Source organism: Urocitellus parryii, chromosome 7 (assembly GCF_045843805.1).
Source record: "Urocitellus parryii isolate mUroPar1 chromosome 7, mUroPar1.hap1, whole genome shotgun sequence".
NCBI lineage: Eukaryota > Metazoa > Chordata > Mammalia > Rodentia > Sciuridae > Urocitellus > Urocitellus parryii.
This window is the reverse complement of record NC_135537.1, coordinates 64,053,161-64,073,465: the sequence shown is the minus strand read 5'-3', so window position 1 is coordinate 64,073,465 and position 20,305 is coordinate 64,053,161. Positions and strand designations below refer to the sequence as shown.

Genomic DNA, 20,305 nt, shown 5'->3' with positions numbered 1-20,305 from the left:
AACATTAAAGTCTTAGACTATTCCTTTTAAAGGAAACAGTAACAGAACTAATGAATGAAAGCTAAAAATATAACCATTGTTGCTCTGGTGTCTTAAGTTACTTATCTGTTCAATAAACAGTCCTGGAGTGTGCTAGACACTCAGGGGAGACAAAATGAGTGGGGAAATGAAACATCCAGTATTCGCAGAGCTTACAGCTTGGGTGAAAATAAAATACATGTGATCATTTACACTAAAAGGTCAAAATCAGAAACTCAGTTCAATAGTCATGTTTTCACCAGATCTGAACAGAGTTGGGTACTTAACAGACAAGTTCTTTATTTAAATATCTCAAAGCACAGAGAGTCCTCAACTTAAGGTGGGTAGACTCAAGATTTTTCAACTTTATAATGATGTAAAAGCCACATATATTCAGTAAAACTCTATTTCAAATTTGATCTTTTCCCAGCTTAGAGATGTGTAGAATAATACCTCTCACAATGACAGGCGATGACAGCCAACTGCAGATCCCAGTCATCCATGAAACCTCAAAGAGGATCAGCCAACACTTTACAGTGAACTCTGTTACTAAACTACAATGTTCTATAGATTAGGTGGCTTAAATATATTTTCAACTTGCAAAAATTGATTTAGTGCTGTATAAGTGCACTGTAAAACTAAGAGATGATTCAGTCCTTCATTTCATTCAGAGTAGTGTTGAGCACAGTCTTTCTGTTCTTTCAGGCATACAAGTGGTATGAGCTTGGGCACAAGAGAGGACACTTTGCATCTGTCTGGCAACGCTCGCTCTATAATGTGAATGGCTTGAAAGCCCGGCCATGGTGGACCCCAAGAGAGACAGGCTACACAGAATTAGTGAAGGTGAGTGTTGACTTAGGTATTGTCCTCACCTAATCTCTTGCCTATTTCCTGCTCAAAATCAGAATGTTAATCATGGAAAAAAATGTCAGGCAGAAGATGCATTTTATTCCCAGTAATATTTTCAAAAAATAGTAGAAAAAGAATCTCTTCATCCCATTAGCTAAAGGTATCATCTATAGGATAAAGTAGGGAATTTATCTGGAACAGTAGTTCTCATACTTTTTAGTCTTGAGACTCCCACAAGCTTTTAAAAATTATTCAGCAGACAAGGAACTTTTTGTTTATATAGGTTATATCTACCCATGTAATCTTTAGAAATTAAGACAAATAAAATATCATTTTATGTATGAATTCTTTAAAAATACCAATAACATCATTACATGTTATTATAAATAACATTTTTACAAAATAATTACATTTTCAACACAAAATATAGTGAGATTATTAGAATTGTTGTATATTTTTACAAATCTTTTTTAAATATTTGGTTCATAGAAACTGGGAATATTCTCACATTTATTTCACATATACACTAGAACACTGATGTTATATATCATGTGTTCTCTGGAAAGTTCCACTGTGTATCTGTGCTCAAATGAGCATAAAAAGAGAAAAGAACGTCTTCTTAGGTTTGGAAAATAGTTTTGATCTTTCCAATCCCCCTCCAAGAGTCTAGAGAACCACCAGGTGTCCCTGGACCACGCTTTGAGAACCACACATCCTGAGGCTATGGAAAGAAAAAAGTTATAAATATTTTTAGAAAATGTTGTGGCAGATATGTAGGATAGGGAAACTAAGTAACTCTAACAACTTAATAACTATAAAAATGGAAAATTTTTATGTTGGTCGGCTAACTCTGAACATTTGACTATTTGTGATTGGGGTAAATATGTGGTCAGAAGTTTACTTTTGCTCATTCTTCTTAGATGCATCAATAAAATGGAACTCATAGTTAATTTACTCTTTGTTTTAATAACCCTGTCTTCTATTCAAAATGTAGAAATGTCGTGTACCCTAAGTGTTTGATGGGCTTCTGTGTTCTGACCTAGAAATCTGTCATTTATACATGGTTTGTAGAAGATAATATTATAGAATATTCATACAGTGTTTTATGGAAGATAATGTTATTGATTTCAACGGTTCATTTTACATGTGAAGGAAACAGAAGGGAAGAACAGGAGTGGAAAACCATTGGGAATTCTAGAATCAGGGTGAGAGAGATGTGGACTTTCTTATACTCTTCCTACTTTGGGGTGTATGTTTAAAATTTCTCACAATATTTTTGTGAAACAACATCTTATGAGACTTATAAGATTTCACTGATTAATTGGTCTACTTGGAGAAAAGAGAAGTTTCCATGCACTTACATTGAAGCAGTTTTGTTTGACCATGTTTATTCTATATTTCATTGTAAAAACATACTTTATAATTATCTCAACCAATTGGAAAGTAGGTTGCCATCACTTAGACTTTGAATACTTTAAAGAGGTGAAAACCATGATATGATGACTAAATATAAAGATTAATTTTAAGAGGTTTCATACCCAGAGTAGAAATTGCGTAGGAACAGCTCTTCCTTGATAAATCTGCTGCACCTAGCGCTCTCAGTGATTCTGTTCCTTGGTCAAAGTCCATCTTCCCTCAGATCAGATCACACTGAACTCTCTTGATTGTCCTCCCCCATTTCTTCTTGTGAGTTTGCTTCCCTGCTATAAATTTTAGGATGCTTCCAAGTTCAAGTAACAGAAATGAAAATCAAACCTGACTCCAATCACTAAGAACTTTATTGATTCCCATAAATAGAAGCCTAATGGTAGGGCAGACCTGAGGGTAGTATAATGGGGGAAGATTTTCTTGGCTCTACACTTCCTCCTGTGCTGGCTTACTGCAAGAAGGCTGCCAGCAGTTTGATAGCATTGTTGAACCGCCATCCCAGCCCTGACTGCCTGTCAGAAACCCCCCAGGAGACCCTTTCCTATTGATCATTACCATGTCATGTGGCACTCACTGTTACAAAGGAGTCTGGGACACCAAGTAGTAGCTGGCAACAGGCTTCCAGGAAGAAAGAGAGAGTATCTCTCCATCAACGTAGGAGCAGTATTTTCTCCAGTCTCATCCAATCTCAGTCAATTTATGGATTAGCTACTGGCAAGGGGCTCTGAGGGAATCCTTAATCCAGCCAACAGGTCGTGCCCTGGGAGCCAGGAAAGGATCAGCTTCTTTTTAATTGAATAGCCTATTGGGGGCAGAGGGACACTCCAACAAAGTCAGGGGTCTATTAAGAAGAAGGAAGAGGCATAATGGAAGTTGAAAAGGAAGCTGACAGTTCAGGATGTGTGCACTTGGACCCAAATATTGTTCTCTGCATTCTCCGCTCCCAGCCCCTCTTCATTCATTTTCTAAGAAGTCGTCTTGGCTGTGAGTCATCTGTTGTGAAATATTCTTTTACAACTATGCGACCCAAACACTTCTTTGTGTTCTATCTTCAGCTGTACAGGAACATTAGCATTGCATGTGAAATTAACTTACCATGTAAACTCCTGACTGCTATTCTTTTCCAATTGTATAAATGGTCAGGGTCTTGAGTCCATTTGGGATGCTATGGAAAAATGCCATTCACTGAGTGGTTTATAAGCAATATAAATATATTCCTTGGGATTCTGGAGGCAGCAAAATCCAGGATCCAAAGTGCCAGGGAGGGCTTCCTTTCTGATACACATATGGTGCCTTCTCTCTCTGTTGAGTACTTGCTTCTGGTTCGTAGATGGTGTTGTCTCTCTGTGTATTCACATGGTGGAAGAGGTAAGGTCTCTCTCTGCATAGTATTGAAATTAATTTAGTGGAAACTACCCAAAATATCTATCCAAATGATGAATAAATAAATAGACAAATATGTCATATTTACACAATTTCAGTAAAAAGGAATGAAATACTGATTCTTGGTGGAATGTAGATAGACCTTAAAAACATGATGCTAAGTGAAGGAAGCCAGTCACAAAAGACCACATATTACATGATTGAACTGTTCTGTGTAGGCAAATCCATAAAGAGAATTTTGCCAGGGTATGAAAGATTGGGATAAAGGAGAGTAACAATGGTTATGGGGCTACTTTTTGGGGTGATGAAAATGTTTTAAAATTAAGTAATGTTGTTGGTCACACAATTCTGAATATACTAAAAACCATTAAGTTGTAAAAGGTAAGTGAATTTTATGGTACATGAATTATATCTCAATAGATCTGTTAAAAATAGACAACCACCCATTAAAATACTAATGACATTCTTCACAGAACTGGAAAAAAACAGTCCTAATATTTATTTGGAAAAATAAAAGACCCAGAATAGCTATAGCAATTCTAAGTCAGAACAAAGCAACTCTCGAAGAATCACAATACCTGACTTTAAATTATACTACATAGCTATAGCAACAAAAACTGCATGGTACTGGCACAAAAACAGATGCATAGACCACTGAAACAGAACAGAAAACACAAAAACAAATCCACAAAGAGCCACTGTAACAAATGGTACTGGGAAAACTGGTTATCCAATATGTAGAAGAATGAGACTTGTCTCTCACCCTGCACAAAAGTCAACTCAAAATGAATCAAAGACCTAGGAATTAGACCAGAAACTATCCAACTCATAGAACAAAACTTAGGGTTAACACTCTAACACATAGACACAAGTGACAACTTTCCCAGTAAGACCCCTAAAGCTCAGGAAATAATGCCAAGAGTTAATGAATTGGATAGCATCAAATTTAAAAGTTTCTGCGTAGCAAGGGAAATAATTAAAATGAAGAGAGAACCACAGAATGGGAGAACATCTTTGCTAGCTACTTTTCTCACAGAGGATTAATATCCAGAATGTATAAAGAAACCCAAAAAACTTAACACCAAAAAACTAAATAGCCCAATTAATAAATAGGCAAATGAACTAAACAGACAATTCTCAAAAGAAGAAATAAAAATGGCCAACAAATATATGAAAAATGTTCACCATCATTAGCAGTTAGGAAAATGGAAATCAAAATTATACTGAGATTTCTTCTCACTCCAGTCAGAATGGCAGTCATCAAGAATACCGACAGTAATAAATGCTAAAGAAGATGTGAGGAAAAGGAACACTTTTACTTTGTTAGTGGAATTGTAAATTAGTACAACTACTATGGAAATCAGTGTGGAGTTTCCTTAAAAGACAAGGAATTGACCACCATAGAGTTCAGTTATACCACTCCTTAATATGTAGCCTAAAAAATTAGAGTCTATATACTAGAGTGATACATGTATACCCATGTTTATGGCAGCACAATTCACAAGAGCCAAACTATGAACCAGCCTATGTGTTCATCAACAAATAACTGGATAAAGAAAACATTTTACATATATAATGTAGCTTTTATAATATGTGTAGCTTTATTTAGCCATAAAGAAAAATGAAATTATGTCATTTGCAGGAAAATGGATGCAACTTGAGAACATTATATTAAGTGAAATAAGCCAAACTCAAACGGTCAAGGATTATATGTTTTCTCTCATATATGGAAACTAGAGAATATAAAAGAAAAGAAAGTGGGGTTGGAGGGGTGAATCTCATGAAAATCAAAGGCAGATCAGAAAAGTAGAGGAAAGGAACAAGGGGGAGGAAAGAGGGGAGAGAGATGGGAAATCATATTGGTTAAATCATATGGTATATTGTGTGCATGTATGAAAAAGTAACAACAAATCCCACTACTATCTACAGCTATATTGCACCAATAAAAATATGGAAAAAATAAATAAAAATAGGCAACTATGATAGTATGTGGCAGTTCAAATATGTTAACAGTAAGCAGGTTTCTGAAGGTTGTTGAAGCACCTAAGAATCATCTCTAAAGGAATACAGGGAAGCAGTTCAGAACCTGTCCTCCATAGCCACATTGCCTGGTTTGTCCTCTGGTTTATTCCTTATGACCAGTGTGGTACTGAGTACATTCTTATTGTTCCAGCTCATTATCTGCAGAATGCCTATAGTAAACATTAATTATTGTTATATTCTGATGATCATAATTTTGATTTATTACTTCATTTTCATAGAAAAAAGTATTTTCCAATTTTTAAAATATGACCTGGAAAATCCAGTTTTAAGTAGTAATTATGATTTGAAATAGTAATTTAATGACAAGCATCTATTAATTGCTACTTATCTGCCATCCATATGCTGAAATTTTATATGGAATATTTTAATATTTATGGCATCTCTAAGATAGAGTCTCATATATATTATATATGAATAAAGTAAGGATTAGAGAAGATAAGAAATTTGCCTAAAATCACATACTTAATGGTGACAGGGTTGAGATCTCCCTGTCCTCAAAATCTACATTCTTGCTGGTACAGCACAGTTGCTCTAAGGGTTACCTATGTTTGTTCTTAGGTCTTGTGTCCTCCTCTTTGCTAACCAAGTATTTCAAAATTCTATTTAGTTGAGCTTCTTGATTTTAGCCCTGCTTATTTCAAGCTTTATTTAAGAACAGTAAGGCCTGGGTGTTAATCAGAGGGTTCCCAGCATCTTGATACCTCACCCCGTGTAGAATCTCATGTTTAAAACTCAGGGCTATATGATAGTATTTTGCTTTGTTAACTACCTTATTGACAGAAATGGTAATATTGTACCATTATGATTTTTTAAAAAGAAAGTCATGTCAAGGTGACCATTTGCCAATAATTACTGTGATGTACAGAGAACCAGCTGTGTGAGGAATCCAGGGCCTGTTGACCATTTAGTTGACAAACACTTGCATATGAGGATATTCTTTCATTACCAAATTACAGATTCGAATATTCCAAACCATGCATCATCATCCAACCATTGCTATCTTAAAATAGAAATCTAGATCTCCCAGCTGCCAGGTTTGGCCAAAATACTTTTAGAATAATAATGCAGATTCTGGCCGTTAAGTGAGTGTTAACTACCACGGATAGCACATTTCCATTCAGCAGAGTGCTGTTTTCTTGGAGGCATGGAACAGTGTTCAGTAGATGTCCTCTGGGTTTTTGGTTTTTTTTCCCCCTTTTGTCAAGTTTCACTGTTCTTCATTGTGAAGCTTATAATTCGGCAGTTCTAGCACTGGGGGTTATGCAACTCAATGAAAGAAATTGGAGAAAAATATTTCAGCGGAGTTTTCCCTTTGGGGCTTATTTTCATTAGAAATGAGTAGTTTGTTGTTCAAATCACAAATATCAAAGTGTCGATTGCCTTGAGGGTATTTAACATTGAAACTGAAAAAAAAATGGAGTAAAGTCTTTGCTGGGTTGGAAGTAGAAATGATCCCTTATAGTTAAAGAAAAGCCATCATACATTAAGTGTGTTGCTCTTCCTTTTTTGAGATTAACTGTTTGATCCACATTATTTCATGGCCAATTTAGATGGAACTTATATGCATAGAGACCACTGTATAGGCAGGGCTGAATCCCAGTGGCTAGAGAGGATGAAGCAGGAGGATTGCAAGTTCAGAGCCAGCCTCAGCAACATAGCAAGATTCTGTTTCTAAATAAAATATTAAAAAGGGCTGGGGATGTGTCTCAGTAGTTGAATGCCCCGGGTTCAATCCCTGGAAAGGAAGAAAGGAATGGAGAGAGGGAGGGAGGGGAGGAGGAAGAGAGAAAGGGAGAGAAAGAAACCACTATACAATTGCTTTTCCTACTACCTAACTCTTTGCATTCGTCACTGGGGAAAAAAAAGTTTGGCATTCTGTTCTCTAAGCTCTTCAGAGCAGCTGGTCTGATGTAAACAAATAACATCACATATAAATTTGCCTTTCTTCATATTGCACTTTTATTACAGCTGGAGAAGTGGCCAGCTATACTTTGCCAGTGATGTGACAGAGTGCATAGGGATGATTGATTAGAATAGTACTCTCTGTCATTTTCCTCCACACTATGGTTCTTATTAATTAAGAAATCCACTGTGTATTATTAACTTCATCTGGACAAAAATAGGACTTATCCAGTAATACATTAGTGGTTCAACATTTCTTTCCATGTGATTAAATATTTGAATGTTTTCAATGGATTGCTTTTGAAATGAAATGGATTGATAAAGAAGCAAAAATGTCACATTTGCAGTGGAATTAAGCTGTAAATTAAGAGGATTAGCAGTTTTACATAAAACTAATATCATGGTATAAAGAAGTGCTAAAAGCAATTCCTTAAGCTTAACATAATAGTTTAATCTTATTTTTTCAATGTCAAACTTTGAACTTTTGGGATTCTAGTGATATTTTCACAAAACAAGGATGGGAGTCCAGAATTTGACAATTATGATTTAAAAGTGAACTTTTTAAATGGGATCCCACAATGAGAAGGAAATTAGTTTTGCTGTCAGCACCGATATTTTGGGCAAGCTTCTCCCCCCCACCTGAGCCTCACTTTCTATGCCTCTAAGTTTAGAATAATTATCCCAGTTCCTTTTCAATTCCAAGATTTTAATGAGGCAAACAAAGCAAAATATCAACTAAACAAAACCACCACGTTGGATGTTTCTGTGTGCTATTCAGGTGTGCAGCCTTACTAAATTGAGATCATAGAATGCCATATGATGCCAATTATGGCAATAGAGCAAAAGAACAAAATATATTCTAAAGAACAAAATTTATATTCTTTGAGTTCTTTCAAACTAAAAGGCCATTTGTTTTCTTTCTCCCAGCAAAATTGGTGAGTTCTCAGTATTTATCAATATGAAACACAAAATGACTACACATTGGCATTTTTATCTGTGACCCTCTTTGGGAACTCACAGTACAGTGTTGGATATCTCAGAATAATTGCAAACTGAACCTGTAGACTGGTATTCCATTTGGGGCTCGAAAATGTTTAATGAGGTAGCTCATGATCTGTGTTTTAACATACTTATGCACAGATCAATGGCGTATACATAACCACATACATATCTGCTTGTGTATCTGTTCATCAAGATATTTGTTTTTATATATACTCAGGAAGTCTCCCAATCAGGTTCTTTCACCCCCTTGAGATCAATGACTTTGGGTTTCTGCTCAGATGTCACTTCTTTAGGACTTAGTTCAGTACACTCTTTCCAAGAGGTAGGATGGAAGGGAATCCAACCTGGTGTCCCCCTTATACCTCCTTCTGACTGACACATCGATTGGCCTTCCTGCCTATCTGGACTAATCTAAAAAAAAAATGGGTCTCATTTGCCATCTGAGTGCTTACAGCCCTCAGGTTGGGTCTTCTGGCAATGTAGCCTGTATTTTCTCCTTTCTCTCAGGTGAAGAAATCCTTTTTCTCCCACTCTCTAAAAAGAACAAAATTCAGTTCTATAAGACTCCTCTCATGCTCCAGTGCAAGATGCCCCCTATTGTATTTTTTTCTTTAGAAAGGAGAATGAGACTAAAAAACACCAAAGGACAATGGCCAGACCATATATAAAAAGAGAGCTGTGGCCTAGGAACCTGCCCAGGAAACACATCTGCTATCTACAACCAACAGCCAAGGGAACCAGCCTGCTCTACGTCAGACTTGTAGGAAGCCAGACCACGATCTCTAGTAGCAACCAAGGAAGCTGAATAATAACTTCTGTAATAATTAGCCCCAACTGGCTAGGATTTAATTAATAAACGACAGCTGCCCAGATTTTTGTCTACAGTCCCAACTTAACAACCTGAGCAAAAAAAAAAAAAAAAAAAATATGAAATGCACCCTTAAACCATCACATAGGAGGTCTTCAGCCTCCTCAGGCCAACAGCTTCTGTGGAGGGCACAGCCTTCCCTTTCTGCTAGTACAAAAACTGCCCACTCTTCCTGCCTTTGAATCTTTGCCAAAACACAGGTGACTGTGTCTGACTTCTTTGCTGCAGCAAGCTTAGAGTAAATAGCCTTTGCTTTTTCTCATTTGAGTGGTCTTGGTTTATTTCCACAATAAGAAATGTCAGCTGCTTTCTTTGATCTTTATATTCAAGCTTGGAAAAACAAGGAGAGCTGATCAAAATGCATCAGGACCAGTGAGAGATTGTTCCTTTAATGCTACTAATTTCCTTAGAGGTTTTATTAAAATGACTGCAAAGAGAATTTTCTGGGAAAGCGTTGTGCTTACTGCAGTGTTTGCTCTGATTCTGTAGCCTCAGCTCCTCACTCAGGGGGATGACCCCACCCTGGGGTACCATTTCTAAAGCAGGATGCATGGCTGCCTCTGTTCTTAGCATGCTGGAGAGGCACATTTTGGCTAGGATTTAAGCAAGCTGATTTTATCTCTGAAAATTGAGATATGTAATTCCTAACATAATTAAGATAAAATAATCTCTCAAAACCAAACTATATAATTTCTCAAATAGTAATGAATTACAAGCATATTCTTAGTTAAGTACAATTTGGTATTATATGTATTGAAGTGACATTTTAGTCATTCATTCACACTTCAATTTTATGCATAAATTTTGCCCACAGTAGTCTTTAATGACGTCCCTTCTCTTAACGTAGACTCAGGACCTGTCAAAGTACCTACATATATATCTCAGAAATTTTCTGTCAACTGCCAATGTCTATGTGATATTCATTCCGTTTTTCTTACAGCTAACCAAACATAGTTAAGACGTGATCTCGCTTTTATTACTCTCAGCCCTCCGAGTTCTTGTATGATGTTTGCACACAAGTTAAAAACCTTTCCCCATAACCATGTTTTATTTTGCTCCTATAAATTTACTTTTGCCCATGTTGATGTAAATTTATTTCTGGTCCTCTTCCATCTGCTGTTTGCTTTCTTAGCTGGAGCTGGTTCTAATTTGAATCTGTTTTTAGTATTATGTGCTGAATTATGTCTCCCCCAAACTGTTGAAACCCTAACCCCCCAGTACCTCCGAATGTAACTGTATTTGGAGACAGGCTTTGAAGAGGCAGTTAAGAAGAAGCAGTTTAAAAGAAGCCATTATGATGAGCCCTAATCCTACCTGGTGGGAGTCCTTATAAGAAGAGGAAGTTTGAAATCACAGAGAGGTACCAGGAATGCATGCCCACAGAGGAAAGGCCATGTGAGGACACAGTGAGAATAAGGCCATCTGTAAGCTCTGGAGAGAGGCTTCAAAAGAAACCAAATTTTCTGGGCCGAGGTTGTAGCTCAGTGGTAGAGCGCTCGCCTAGCACATGCGAGGCCCTGTGTTCGATCCTTAGCACCACATAAAAATAAATAAAGATATTGAGTTCAACTACAACTAAAAAATAAATATAAAAAAAAAAAGAAACCAAATTTTCCAGCACCTTGACTATGGACTTCTGGTCTCCCAAATTGTGAGGACATAAAAGTGCTGTTGTTGAAGCCACTCTGTCTGTGCTGTTTTGTTACTCTTGGTTTAGCCAGTTAATACCATTGGTGGCTTTCATTAGTAGTCCTCCTCTCTTAGCAGTGTGCTACACTTACTGCCTCAACAGAAGTGTCCCTTCATAGAAGAAAATATTTAAAGTTCAGTTAGACCAATTTTGATTGATTAGAACAAAATTAAAGTGACTTTTTGTCAAGCTTGAAGCATTATAATCATTTTATCATCACCTAAGCATCTCATGGAGTTAGGGTATACCAACTAAGAGGTACAAGTAAAGAATATAGCCCAAGAGGCAAAAAGAAATTAGGTTGACAGTAAATCAATACACAGATTAGAGAGTTTGATTCAAAATGTGAAATATGATGCTGAAACTGTTTCTTCACTGCTCACTGGCACACTCTCTATCTCTCTCTTCCTCTCTCTCTCTCTCTCTCTCTCTCTCTCTCTCTCTCTCTTGCCTATTTATCATGTGAAACATTACTTTGAGTTCAGTGATCTTTTAAAGATGCATTTGAGAGATTGATAAAGGACTTTGCAGGCATACAGTTGTCTCTAAAGTCCACTAAGAAGTTGAATTACATATTATAAGAATCTTCTAGTCTAGAAATAAAAAAGATAAACAGGAAAAAGCAGTTAGAGATATATAGAAAATATAAGTAAAGAAGAATTAAATGAAATTAAATGTATGCATTTAACATATCCATATATAAAACCCTCACTTTAAGTGACAGTAAAAAAAATAAAAATGGAACAAAACTTTTTTAAATGGTGGGAGAGAGACAGCAATAGATGAACAGTGTCTGTCATTTTTTTTTTTATTATTGGAAACCACAATTATCTGATTTGTCAGTTCCAAGAAAGCAGAAACCAGAGTCATCACAGAGGGGATTCCGATGAAGGAATTTAAGGGATCCAGGATTATGACCACTGAAGAAGTTGCATGGCCTCAAAGAATAGGACTGCCTGTACTGACTTTTTAGGGTCCCCAATAAAAAAATCTGGCTTCACAATGTGGCCATCAATCACAGACCCTGCCATTTCACACAAGATGACCAATGGCTCATTCATTTTTATAGAACTGTTACCTAAGCATCACCAAGGATTGAGGAGATCTTCAGCATAAACAACAAAGAACAAAAGAAACAAAAGAAATTCTGTAATTTAGGGAAATAGAAAATACAGGAACAAAGGCAAACTTGAAATAATACCTCGAAGGTACTCAGAGCACTAAGAAGGGATAGTATACCCATAAAACAAGAATAGAAAAAAAGTAGCAAGAACACAAAGGGTAGCAAACAAAGACCCAGAAAGGGCTCTTGGGATTTGCAGAAATAAAATTTATTAGTGTTGTTAGAAGCTATATCAGGAAAAGCCACCAGAAGGAAAAATAAAAAGGTAAAGATGAAAAATAGGAAAATTAGAGGCTCAATGTAACATGTCCAGAATACAAATAAAAGCAGTTGCAGAGAGAATAGGGGAAATAGAGAAGACAATATTAAAGAAATAATCCTAGAAAATGGCCAGTGGGGAAAAAGTGTATTTCCATGTTAAGGAGCACCAGTGGATATTCGATCCCTATACTAAAACACGTTACCATGAAATTTCAGGATGTCAGAAAGAGAAAAATTTACAATTCTCATTATTTTCATCATGGCTGTGCAGTATTTGTATATAGCACATATCCTCTTGGCACACTTAGTCTTCTCACCTCTGAGGGAAATTTTTTAAATGAGAAATTTAAAGCACAGCATTAGGTACCTTACCCAAAATTACCAGGCTACTAAGTGGCAGAATCTGACTCTTAGAGATCATTATCCAAAGTCCATGTATGAAGATACGAATTGGTGTCAACATACTTTATATTCAACCAGAGATATGAAAAATTGTGCTGTATATGTGTAATAAGAATTGTAATGCATTCCACTGTCATTTATTTTAAAAAAATAAATTTTTAAAAAAGAGATCCTCTGGAAGGACCAAAAAGAAAAAAAAAAAAAAAGAAAGAAAGAGGAATCCAAAAGATAACATCTTTCCCAAAGTAGCACTAAAATTTGCAATGCGATACAGCTCTGCTCTCAAAGTTAAATAAGACATGATTTTTGGCAATGATTTTTTGTTATGACCCCTAATAATAATAATAATAAATATGCAGGACTGTGTCAAACTAAAGGTTACTACACAGCAGAGAAACCAGTCAACAGAATGAAAAGGCAACCAATGGAATAGGAGAAGATTTGCAAATTAAACATCTGAAAGGGAGTTCCTATCCCTTTCTCTATAGCAAAAAAAAAAAAAAAAAAAAAAATCTGATTTAAAAATGGGCAAAGGACCTGGATAGACATTCTTCCAATGGCCAATGAGTTTATGAAAAATGCTCTCCATCATTAATCATCAAGGAAATGCAAATTAGAACCACAATGAGACATCACTTCACACATGTTAGGGTGGCTACTATGAAAAATAAGAGGTAACAGGTGTTGGCAAGGATGTGGAAAAAAGAACACTTTACACTGTTGGGAGGAATATAAATTGTTACACTCACTGTGAAAAATAGTGAGGAGGTTCCTCAAAAAAGTAAAAATAGAACTGCCATGTGATTCAGAAATCCTGCTTCTGGATATATAGCCAACAGTAATAATTCAGCATCTCAAACATATGTCTGCACCTCCCTGTTCACTGCAGAATTACTCAAAATAGCCACAATATGGAAATAACCTACATGTCACAGATGAGTGGTACATACACACAGTGGAACCATTTATGAAGGAGGTATTGCCATTCACAACAACCTGGATGAACCTGGAGTATATTCTAGGCCAAACTCAGATGGACAACTACTGTGTGATCATAAATGTGGAATTTTAACAAAGTCAAAGCAGAGAGTAGCACAGTAGGTGCCATGGATAAGCATGGTAAAATGGGGAGATGTTTGCCAAAGAGTACAAACTTTCGCTTGTAAGAGGAACACGTTCTAGGGATTGAAGGTACAGTGTGGATAGTGAACTGTGTGTTAATTATTAATTTGATTATGGCAATCATTGCACATTTTATACATGTAAAAAAGCACCACATTGTATACTTTGAATATATTCAATCTTTATTTTTTATTTTAAAAAATAAAAATAAAATGATAATCACACTATATAACAAAAATAATTATAATGAGATTTTAAAACTAGGTAAGTAAATTTACCACCTGAACACTTATCCATTCATGGTCAAACTTTCAATCTCATAAGAATAGTTTCAGATGTTTTCAGAAATGCAATTTTACCAGTCATGTGTTCCTTCTCAGAAACTAGACTTAGTTAGAAATCCCAATACCAGAGGCCAAGGCAAGTTCTGTGAAGCCCAGAGAGCCACTATTCCACATTACAGTAAAGCATGTTAGCTACTGGAGGGTCCATTAGAAAAACAGAAAAAGAAAGAAAGTAATAGACTATATGATGTCTTCAGCAAAGGGTGAGAATACAGGTGCAGTGGCCCTTATCAAGAGTCTGGAACCAGAAGTATTTCAGATTTGGGGATTTTATTTGCATATGCATGATGAGATATCTTGGGGATGGGACACAAATGTGAACACAAAATATATTTATTTTTCATATGATAATTTTATATGTTATTTTAAATAATTTTCTGCATGATACATTTTCATGGTATAAAGTTTTCCTCTTGCTACAAAATCTTTTCAGATTTTAGAGTGTTTTAGATTTCAGATTTTTGGATTAGACATGCTCAACAGACATTATTTTTTTTTTTAGTACAGTTTCAGAGTTGGTGAAGAAACAGTGTTAAGTATTAGAAAATTAAGCCAACAAAAGGGCAGAATTTTGTAAAAACTGCATGTGAAACAAAGTATGATCATTTACAACTCAAGTCAAATGTGAGTGATACTTCATTGTCATAATATTTTAAAATCTGAATGTGAATTTACCCAGATGAATGAAAGATTTGAGAAATTAACTGTATCACAAGGATAGAAAAGAGGGAAAAGAGAAAGGCATCAACTTGTTAGATCGGTAACCTTCCCTGGTAGGTGGGGGATGATGTCTAAAATTATTAAATCAAGAATAGTAATGCCAACAAATTATTTAGATATAATCAGTTAAACAATAGAAGAAATATTTAAAAGAACCAGCTGGGAGTTAGGCTCAGGGATAGGGAAGAGTTGAATAAAAATCTTTAAAAAAAAAAAAAAAAACAAAACATGGATCTTTAAATGGAATAAAAACAGTAGTAAGAAAAATAGGTAAGTAAGAATGATTTGGGCTATGATTTACTTTTCAAAAGAATGTTGTCTTTTGTTGTTTGTTCTTTTTTTTTTTTTTTTTTGTTCTTTTTTGGTTGAGTTTGGCTTTTTTGGCGCTGGGTATTGAACTCAGGGCTTTGCATGTAAGCATGAGCTCTGCCACTGAGCTACGCCCTCAGCCCCAAAAGAAAGACTTTCTGCAAGAATTCAATTTTAAGAGAGGATTTCAAAAATAGAAGTTAAATGAATTTGGCATTGAAAAGAAAAGTGAATCATCAAATTATATGAGTCAGCTGTCTGGGAAGATGAGGAAATGGCTCTTACCTGAACAGAGAATTGGGATTAAGGCCAGTTGAGGTGCATTATGGGATTAGTAGGGCTTGGAACTGGGAAATCAATTTATGGATGGCTAGAGTGCCAAATATAGCTGAGGTTTAACAAAACCATGGGCCACTGTAATAACAGTCAAATCTGGTTTCTAAGTTATGTGTAGCCACAAGAAAAAAAATATGCTTTAGAAACTTTAGTCTTCCCAGCTGAGATGCCAGTGCTATTAGTTTCTCTCTCCAGTTTTAAGAAACAGGTGAATTTAGGGTAAAGCAAATCATATTTCAAGGTAGACCTTTAAAACTGTAGGCATTGCTGGCTTTGTGTAGACATTTAAGTTTTTGCTGGAGTTTCTTACACAAAGGCATTCCTTGCCATCTCTGAAGACTGAGTACTATTACTGTGGAGAAAATTCATATTCCCTCCCTTTTCACTCTCCACCTCCTGCACACATGTAGTCTGAATTTTCTTGTGTCTCCCCTCCCCCAAATTCATATGTTGCACTCCTAACCCACAGGTTATGGTTTTAAGAGGTAAGGTCTTTGGGATGTGATTAGATCACAAGGGTGAAACCCTCCTAAATGGGATTAGAGAAGCCCCAGGGAGCTTCCTTGCCCTCTTCTACCATGTGACTCATGGGTGCAAAGACACTCTCTGTGAACCAGGAAACAGTCCTTCACCAGACACCAGATCTGCTAATTCCTTGATCTTAGACTTCCAGGCTCCAGAACTGAAAATTAAATTTCTGTTGTTTATAAACCAGCCTATCTACACTGTGTTATCACAGCGACCCAAATGGACTGACACACATGCGTACTGTGTAATTAGGTTTGGTCTTTAATCTCCCGTCATGATCTGTATTTCATTAAATGTGGTTCCTTGGTGTGTGCTTAAAAACATTTCCCAGGTTTCATCCCAGATTTTTCGCTAAAGTCCCTGTGTGTGATTCCAAAGTTGAAGAATACTCCCTAGTAGAGTTATTTACTTTGGTCGAAAAAGTGTTTACATTGAAATGCTTAGAAAAGCATGATTGTTGTTACCACTACATCATTTTTCTTTATGTCACCAAGTTTCACTAGTCCTCTCTTTTGGGTCACTCAGTTTCCCCACTTGTCCTTGTCAAGGATGTGAGCTGTCTTTGAGTTGCAACCATTGCACAATGCAAGCTGGAAGCACATGTCTCTCTGAGCATCTCAAAAGTACCTTCTCCTGAAGGTGCACAGGAAGCTGTGGGACCCCACAATTGCTCCCACACCCTAGAGGGGAACAAGGCCTGCAGAGCCCAGCACGGACTGAAACTTAGACTGTGCCTCTTCCACAAGATCCTTAGGAATGACCAAGAGGGCAACAGCAGGGTGAGTCTACCTGGACTGTTAAGCTCATTCACCACTCCAAGAGTCATTTTGTCATCGCTAAAAAAATTTCCAATGAGGTTAACAGGACAGATCCTTCCAACTATAAAATTCTGTGACACCGTATTGAACTCAAAAGAGAAAATAATGAGTAACTGTATTAATGGAAATAAACTAGAAATCTATGTAGTGCTGGGATAGTTTATTAGCCAGGGTTCTCCAGATGAACAGAACAAATAGAATGGATATAGAAGAGGCAATTGTTTTATATAATCAGAGGCTGGGTAATCCCACAGTGGCTACTGCCCTGCTAGAGAGCCAGGGAACCAGTTGCTGCTTGGTTCAAGAAACTGTAAGCCTCAGCACAAGAAAGAGCAATGATACAGCCCTAGTGTGAGACTGAAACCTGGAGTGCTGGCGAGTTACTGATGCAAGTCTACATTCAAAGGCTGCAGTCTGCTTCCACAGGAGATGGAAGCAGCAAAATCTCTCCTGCTCAAGAAGAGTCAAGCTCATGGGAACATCCTCCTCCTGCCTTGTTCCATCCAGGCTCCCAGCCTTTGAGATGGTGCTACCCACACTCAGGGTGGGTCTTTCCCTTTCAGGTCACTGACCCACATTCCAATCATCCCTGGAAACATCCACCCAGAAGTGTGCATAACAATTTTCTAGGTGTCTGTCAATCCAGTCAAGTTGATACTCAAGATTAACCATCACAGGATGGAGCACGTGTGTAGTACAAGCATTTGAGGTCAGGTACTGGGGAGATCCTTCTGCATTCATTTCCTCTTTTGCACCTGATTCTGTCATCCAACACCTGTGCTACTCTTAAAACAAAGGAAAACCCAAAAGTTGTTTTTTGAGTTTCTTTTTTTAATCAGTAGTACCTGTGGAAAAGTACCTTGGGAACACTTCCCAGGGAGGCTGAGGGTAAAAGGTGCAGGAATGACATTTCACATTAAAAGACAGCCTATTCTTAAGTAATAAAGTTTAAATTGTGTTGAGTGATGCAGTCACTTGAACATTTCCCCTAGGGTTTTGTGCCCTATTTTAGTAACAAAAAAAAAAAAAAAAAAAACAGCTCTTTCCAACCATGCTCTTAAAATCAGCTTTCAAAAGAAATGAAACTTCTAAAATTCCAGGAGGGAAGAGCTTGCCCTTATAAGGTGCCAATAACCTCATTTGAAAAGTAATTTCATGTGTTAGAGAGGTAATTCTCTCCTTGTCTGTGTGACAATTTAACAAGACTCTAACAGATTTATCTAGCAACTTGAACAAGTTACAATAACAGCAGTGAGTTGGCAATTTAGGTACATTTAAGAAGATCTGAACATACTGCAAAGTCCTGGGGTGCATTTTTTTTCTTTTCCATGATCTTGAGGAGGCCATGAAATTCTCTCAATATGGAGATATGCCAAAGTGAGGACTTTTGAGTGTCTACTTGAACTGCCATCGTGGACTTCCTAGTTATAAACTTCCTACACACACACACACACACACACACACACGGAAACTCGTTGGTGGACTGGGTGCTAACAAAGGACAAATGACCAGCACCACAGCAGGAGGGTGATGGAAGGAGGAGATGTAGGTGTTGACACTAATGGCTGGTTTTCAGAGAAATAGAATTATAAAATCAATCTCTAATCAAAGTTTCTTGCCCTACAATATTTTAAAAACCCTAATAGTTTCACATAACACAAAAAAATTCCCTTGGAGTTAGAAGTGAAAATAACAACAAATCTACTTTTAAGATCTCAGTTGGCTTTATTTGTAATTCCAGAGTCAAGTGGCAGCCTGCATTCAAAATTATATAGAATGTTCCACCCCTGTGTAGTCAGAGAAAAGAAGATCAGATACAGAATATAGAAGTGAGGTGGAGAGAGCCCTATTGGTTACAGCTCATGTCTGTCTTCTTTGAATGTTGTCTAAGTGGTTGGCCATTGGTGATTGTCTAAGATGCACTTACTTTCTGAGAGTAGGTGACAGTCTGTTTAGGTTAGGTTAGGTTACAGTGCACTGTGCATGGACAAACTTTGAAGCCATGCTTAAAGCACCAATAGAGGCAGCTTCAGACCAAAATTCACACTGACTTGGCTGAGGCCGGCATCATGTTTTCACACAAATATGAGAATAGCTGTTTTTTGGGAGTCCTCAATCACCCTGATTTCTTTTTACACTTGATCATGAATTAGTAGAACATGAGGTAGTAAAAATGCTTTATACACTGTCTTTGTTTTACTCAATTATAGTTCATTTCACTTGACTAATGCAAAAGATAGAGAACTATGTTTTACAGGGCAATTTAATCCATTTTTGAAATTTTTATTCCTCATGACTGATTAGTTCTAATCTCCTACTCTTAAGACATTTATCATGTCTGGCCCCCAGATTCTTATTGAAACCAGCTAGTGTGTTCCTGTCTACAAATGCATATCCTCAACTATTTTATCCACTTCTCCTCTATTAAGAAATGATTGAAATAATTAACATTTCAAAATCCTGGGTTATCTGTACATCTTGGTCTCTTTCTTACTGTAGGAAAGCTATTTTTATTCTTTTCTTCTGATAGCAGCTCATCTCAGTTGGCTACCTAGATGCTTAGCTCTGCCTGCATGCCCCCACCACTCCCATGCCAACCCACCCCTGACAGCACAGTGTGATGAGGAGGATAGCCTGGAGGATCTCCCACCAGATCTGCCTGCTCCCACCTGGCCACTCCTAGGGTCTGTCAGTCAGAAGTCCAGGCTAAGGCTAAAGCTACCTCCTAAATAAGAAGTCAAGGAAATATTTTTTGTTTGTCTGAATTCTAAACACTAAAGCACCTATTTGTTATGTTTTTCTGTTAATCTTATAATGATCAAATGCTCCAGTGGCCACTTTTCCTATGTCTTTGAGAGTTCAGTATTTATGCCATTCATGTTGAATGGCAGCTCTGTAAGGGACTCTATAGAAAGGTGAAATTAAATGTGTGGTTTGTAATCCGATTCTCTTGTTAGGTTATGGATTTTAAAATAAATAAATAAAAAGAAAATAACCTTTTGGCAAATCTTAAAGCAAATAATTATGGTAGAAGGAATTGTTCTCTGAGGTTTCTAGGAATTTTTGAAGTGTTTATTCTGCAACGGCATTTGGTTCAGAAAAATATTAAGAGGTTGTTTTGTTTCTTTTTTACATCCTTGATAAGGGGGCTCTAGAAAA

The 20,305-nt window shown here is 36.8% G+C and overlaps 1 protein-coding gene across 4 annotated transcripts in view; it reads left to right on the top strand.

Annotated features, from left to right (window-relative positions):
* Asph (aspartate beta-hydroxylase) overlaps positions 1-20,305 on the top strand; it is a 208,533-nt gene that overhangs the window by 162,751 nt on the left and 25,477 nt on the right. For all 4 annotated transcript variants that reach the window (XM_077801167.1, XM_077801166.1, XM_077801168.1 and 1 more), the window contains one exon: positions 724-861. In XM_077801167.1, coding sequence (XP_077657293.1) covers positions 724-861 — 138 coding nt within the window. The remainder of the gene's footprint in view (positions 1-723; positions 862-20,305) is intronic.